We start from the raw sequence: 6,233 nt of genomic DNA on the forward strand, positions 1-6,233 counted from the left end.
ACAGACGGGAATCGACTCTCAAAGCCAGTTCAATGAGTCCATTGAGTGTAGTGGGTAACTCCGTGGTGTAGATCTCCCTATGGACGCGGTCAGCCAGCCCATGCAGGAACATATCCCACTGCGCCTCCTCATTCCATTGACACTCGGCAGCAAGCGTTCTGAACTCAATCGAATAATCCGAAACGGATCTCTCCCCTTGCTTCAACTCCGCCAGTAGACGAGCCGCTTCCCTACCGGCGAGAGCCCGATCGAAGACTCGCTTCATCTCCGCTGAAAGTGTCTGGAATGAGGCGCAGCATGGATCTTGATTCTCCCACACCGCCGTTCCCCAGAGCGCCGCCTTACCCGTCAAGAGGGTTAACACAAACGCCACCTTGGTACGTTCGTTGTTGAAGGTTCTAGGTTGCAAAGAGAAATGCATAGAGCAACGTGTTAGAAACGCTCTACAAAAATTCGGCTCACCAGCATATGATTCAGGCACAGGTAGGCGGGGCTCCGAGGACGTGTTGTTTTCCGGTGGTATGGGCTGGACGGGCGGTGTGGGCGGCGCAGTGGGCATCTGCAGTTGTTGAAATTGTTGGGTGAGCTCCGATACCTGTGCCACCAACGCTTGAACAGCGCGACCCGTCTCGCAGAGATTGCGTTCTTGGGACTCCATATGTCGGTTGCTGCGATCAAAGAATTCTTCCATGGATGTAATATTGGAACTCGCTGCTTCCATCAGTTGGTCAGATCGTTCTGTTATGACACACGAGAGGAAACAAATGCGAGTTAAGAGGTTTATTAAACACAGAGTAAATAGGTGGATGCAAACAGCAGAGCGGGTGACACAGAGAGTAGAGGTGGCCAGCGTGGAAACAGGAAACTCCGGTCTGTGGAAATCCAAATCCAAAATCCAAAAACACGACACGAACACGAACAAGAGAGCTGGAACACGGGAACACACAGCACGAGACCTCACTGACATCCACAACGATCTGACAAAGAACATGAGAACTGAGTGAGTATATATAGGCGAGACAATGAGCTGCAGCTGGAGTGAGTTGATGACAATCAGGTGCGCTGGAGGTAAGTGCCACACACACCCACACCCACACCCGCACACACAAACACAACACAGCCATGTGAATCAGGAAGGAAACAATGCATTCATAAACCGTGACAGTTATTTGACGTAAAAAAATTATGCCCTTTTAAGTCCATCAGCCCCTGCCCCTGAGGAGGTCTGTGCACGCCACTGGTTTCTAGTATGCTTAGTAAGACCTTAATTGGCTGCTTCAGGTGTGTTTGATTAGGGTTAGAGCTAAACTTTGCAGGACACAGTTTGGAAACCCTTTGTTTAGATCAGGGGTGACCAACCCTGTTCCTGGAGATCTACCCTCCTGCATATTTTAGTTCTAACACAGCTTTAACAAACACACCTGACTATAATTTTAAGGTTGCCCTGAAATGCTTGATCGGCAGGTTCAGTTTTCAGGTTTGATTGGGGTTGGAGCTGAACTCTGCAGGACAGTAGATCTCAAGACACAGGTTTGGTCACCAATGGTTTAGATTAAACCAGGACTGGGCACTTATATTAGGACATTTTAGTTTTTACAAACAAACCTTACAAAAACAAGACTGGTGTGCATCTTGAAACAAAACAATGGCACTGATATGTTGAGATGTGTCAGTACAAGGTGTTTTCTTAATTACAGTAGCTCAAACATGCATTTTAGCCCGGGAACAGTATAAGCCCTGTCTGGAAAACCGCCACATTGTTTTACCATAACAGATATGGGTTGTTTAAGGTTGAGTTGTGATTTTGAAGTGTAGACAGATGGATCATCCTATTGTATTTCTGCATCACAGTTAAGGTGCATGTGGATGGTATAACCCTCACAAGTTGTCCACTGCATCACTTCACATCAATGCAGCTGTGAAAATAATAACTATAAACATATTTTACATTTGTACTTAAAATAAGCTTACATTATGAGAATATACAATGGCACCCATACTTAAACAGAATAGGGTGAGAGAGATACATTAAAAACGAGACAGTAGTACACACATCCTTTAACTCCAGTGTTATTATGACGTTTAATAGGTCATTAATTAATTAACTGTCATTTGAAATGTCGACAACTTACAGGAATAACTGTAAGATTCTAATGTATTAATATCTAACGTTACTATCGTAAACAGGAAAATATATAGGTGAGCAATGAAACTCATGCAAGATTTGTTGCATTTTGTTAACTACTCGTTACTGATCATAAGTGTAATCATAGAACGGACTTCACAAATCTAACATTAGGCTAACAACACATAGCTAACGTTAGCGAGCTTACCTGAAACGGTCGACCTTAATTCTGCCCCTGGCGTGACTTCTTAACATGTGTCGTAGCCGAACCATTTCTAGGGAAAAGGATGTTCGTCAGTCGGCTTCCCGTCCATTAAAATTGGTACGAACAAACATGAGGGCGCTTGGATGAGCAACTTTAATAACGCCTTTAGCCGCCGTATCTCTATGCGGGCAGAAGAGAACACAGAATGACAACATCTCGTCCTGACGTCTCGCGTGGTTCTGTGTAACTTGGACAACTTAAAGTTACGCCCCCTGCTAAAAGTAACGCCCCTTAACGGCACGCCCCTCTCTTGCGGTCCGCAGACAGACCCATCTCAAAGATCCACCGATTCCGCTAATCCACTTCGTGTTTTCCCGCTCGCTCCGCAGCATCTCTGTGTGTCCACTCTCTGCCTGGAGAGCGAAGACGACAGTTTCTGTCTTAAGTTTGTTGCATTAACAGGTTAATTTTTTACATTATATCAGTTGTTAAACCGCAGATTTACTAATTTGGAAGTTTGCTGTCGGTGTTCTAAAAGTGCTAACAACGTAGCAAGCAAACAGCAACAAAATATCCACATTCTTAGTATTATCGTTACAATGCTTGTCTAATGAATTAAATGTTCCCGGTCAGATCTAAGTTAATATAAACATTACATTTGCTGTTGTTGGCACACTTTGTAGACAAAAAAATACAAAAAACATCAATGCCTTCACAAAATAAAGACAGAGAACGGAAAGGGAGGCTGGTAAAGGCAGTTCAACATTGCAAACATTGATTCAAAGCTCATTCAAGCCAGCAGGTAAATCATATTGAATATCTATTGTCACTTTAATTCTTGTTATTATATTCTCCCATTATAATCAATTATAATCACTTGTCTAAGTTGATGCTAGTAATATAGTAACACATCATTTATTTATAATACTTTATTAAAAACATACTAATAGTACCACCCCCCGTAGTGCCCTTTTTGGTTTGGGCCACTGCCCCATCTAGCATTTTCTAAATAACTGTTCTCATTACAAAGAAAAGTGAATGGTTTATAAATAATTTTGGCATTAAGGTATAATGCAAAAGAAGTTAAAATAAGGCTTTTCAACCTAAGGCCAGTGGGTTTTGTACAGATGTAAATTTGTGTGTATAGTATGTACAGTATGAGTGTGACTTCTGAAATATAGTTTTCACAGAGCTGTGTGTTTCACTAGTTTTCTTGCTAATTAATTAGTTTGTTTAGTTAATTTTAACACAATTATCAGCACTAAGGTTTAAAAAATATTATCCGGCCCTCACCAGTCTTAAAATGTAAGGAATACTGGAGCTTGTTTGGGTTGGTGGGACTGTTCGCGGTGGGCGCCGGAAAATTTCCTTTATTTTTAAATCCAAAACTTGACAGGTATGAACTAGTTAAGAGTTAAAAGGTTCGTCAATTATAATTAATGGCAGTCGATACATCAAGATTTAACACAGTTAAATTAAGTTAAGTCTCCACACAGTGGTAGATGTGACTCTTTAGAAAGATTTCAGATGTTGATTCAACAGGACTTGAATGTTTTTAGAAAATGGTTCCCTCTGGATTCAGCCATTTGGACACTGTTTACAGCTACCTTTAGTTAGGATTTGAGATCATCCTTACAGTGCTATCAATATAATGATCATGGCTTTGATTGAAGGAAATTCTTGAACTGAAGATAAATACTGTGGTATACAATGAAGGTATGGTGATGAAGGCTCTTCTATAATTTATGTTGCTGTCTTGCCCCCTTTTGACAATCTACTAACATCCGACCTATGACACTTTGACCCGGATTCACAAAAACAAGGCTTCAGCAAACTCCAGACTAAAATACATGTTTGTGCTGTCTTAACTGAAAACAACTCACACTGACTGATCTTAAAATATTTCAGTGCCATTGTTTTGTGTCATACTGCTGCACTACTTTTTTTTTGAGACACATTTAAACTAAAAGCTTTAATGTCATCATTTAACTAAAGCTTAATCTCTGTCTGTAAAACCATGTCTTTTTAAATATTATAGGGAACCTATGTTTGTTTTAATGTATTCCTTTTAAAATTTGTATAATCAATTATCTGTTGATTAAAGGTATATTTACTTTTTTCTATTTCATATGTGAATTGTATGTGTAAATATCTCACCACTTGAGGACAAACACTCGTACTGGCTTGGATGCTAATCTGTTATTCTCTTAAAGAATTAATAAACCCCAAAAATGTATTCTTAAATCAAGGCAGAGCATTTTTACACTGTTATTCAGATTGTGACTTTCTGTGTGAGACTGACATCTAGTGGACTTGTTTATTACATGACTGACATTTTGCACACGTTTCATAAACTCAACCAGGAAATTCTTGAGTTCAAGGAAACTGAAACTGTTGGGCTGTTGTTTGTTTCGTCTTCTTTCTGTGAGTACATACAGTAAAATGGCAGAAGCCAGTATTTCAGTGGTTCAGGATCAGTTCATCTGTTCAATCTGTCTGGATCTACTGAAGGATCCAGTGGCCATTCCCTGTGGACACAGTTACTGTATGAGCTGTATTACAGACTGCTGGGATCAAGATGATCAGAAGAGAAACTACAGATGCCCTCAGTGCAGACAGACCTTCAATACAAGACCTGTTTTAAATAAAAATGTGGTGATTACCGAGATGGTGGAGATACTGAAGAAGACAAAACTACAAGCTGCTCGTCCTGATCACTGTTATGCTGAACCTGGAGATGTGGAGTGTGACGTCTGTACTGAGAGAAAACACAAAGCTGTCAAGTCCTGTCTGGTGTGTCTGAACTCTTACTGTCAAAATCATTTTAAACTTCATGAAGAACTTCACTCAGGAAAGAGACACAAAGTGACAGACGCCACTGGACGACTTCAGCAGATGATCTGCCCTCAACATGAGAAACCTTTAGAGATTTACTGTAAAACTGATCAGCTCTGTATATGTTATCTGTGTATGGTGGGGAAGCACAAGAATCACAACACTATACCAGCTAAAGAAGAGAGGACTGAGAAACAGGTAAGAGATGAAAACACTGAGTGATGTGTTAATGTGATCAGATTTTATTGGTAAAAAATCACCTTTAATGTACATTTTATCTGTTTAATCATTATTCCTGAATCCAACAGAAAGAACTGAAGGAGACACAGAGAAAATACCAGCAGAGAATCCAGGAGAGCCAGAAGAAGCTTCAGGAGCTGAGAGATGCTGTGGAGACTCATAAGGTGAGTTTTGATCAGATGAACAACTGCTGTCTGCTGTTTCAGATCTGTTTCAGACTCAGTTAGGACTCTCATCCAATCAGTCAGTGAGGAGTTCAGTGCTGGATGACTTTCACTGAAGTTCACTGTGTGTAACAGACTGTGTGATGTACCAGTAAGAGCTGAGTGAATGCTGCTGATTCTAATGCTGCTCTCTCTGTGTGTCCTAACAGCGCTCTGCACAGACAGCAGTGGACGACACTGAGAGGATCTTTACTCAACTGATCCAAACCATTGAGAGAAGACGATCTGAGGTGACACAGCTGATCAGAGATCAGGAAAAGACTGCAGTGAGTGAAGCTGAAGGACTCTTGAAGCGACTGGAGCAGGAGATTGATGATCTGAGGAGGAGAGACGCTGAGCTGGAGCAGCTTTCACACACAGATGATCACATCCATTTCCTCCAGGTAACAGAGATCTGAAAAACACAACAGTGATCTTTAGGACGTGAAATGCATGTTTTACTGAGATTATATTATCTATGAAATGTTTCAGTGTCATCAGTTTATGTTTGTGTTGTTTGTCTTTGTGTTTGTGTAGAGTTTTCAGTCTCTCTCTGTTCCTCCTGGATCTTCAGACTCACTCAGCATCACTGTCAGCTCTCTCATCTCTTTTGATGATGTAGGAA

The 6,233-nt window shown here is 41.0% G+C and overlaps 1 protein-coding gene across 1 annotated transcript in view; it reads left to right on the forward strand.

The window, feature by feature from the left end:
• Positions 1 to 3,892: 3,892 nt before the first annotated feature.
• Positions 3,893 to 6,233, forward strand: part of LOC135744080 (tripartite motif-containing protein 16-like) — a 3,891-nt gene continuing 1,550 nt past the window's right edge. Inside the window, exons 1-4 of the mRNA XM_065262042.2 lie at positions 3,893 to 5,363; positions 5,474 to 5,569; positions 5,779 to 6,012; positions 6,146 to 6,233. Coding sequence (XP_065118114.1) covers positions 4,773 to 5,363; positions 5,474 to 5,569; positions 5,779 to 6,012; positions 6,146 to 6,233 — 1,009 coding nt within the window. The 5' untranslated portion in view covers positions 3,893 to 4,772. The remainder of the gene's footprint in view (positions 5,364 to 5,473; positions 5,570 to 5,778; positions 6,013 to 6,145) is intronic.

The sequence above is a fragment of the Paramisgurnus dabryanus genome, chromosome 6, assembly GCF_030506205.2.
Source record: "Paramisgurnus dabryanus chromosome 6, PD_genome_1.1, whole genome shotgun sequence".
Lineage (NCBI taxonomy): Eukaryota > Metazoa > Chordata > Actinopteri > Cypriniformes > Cobitidae > Paramisgurnus > Paramisgurnus dabryanus.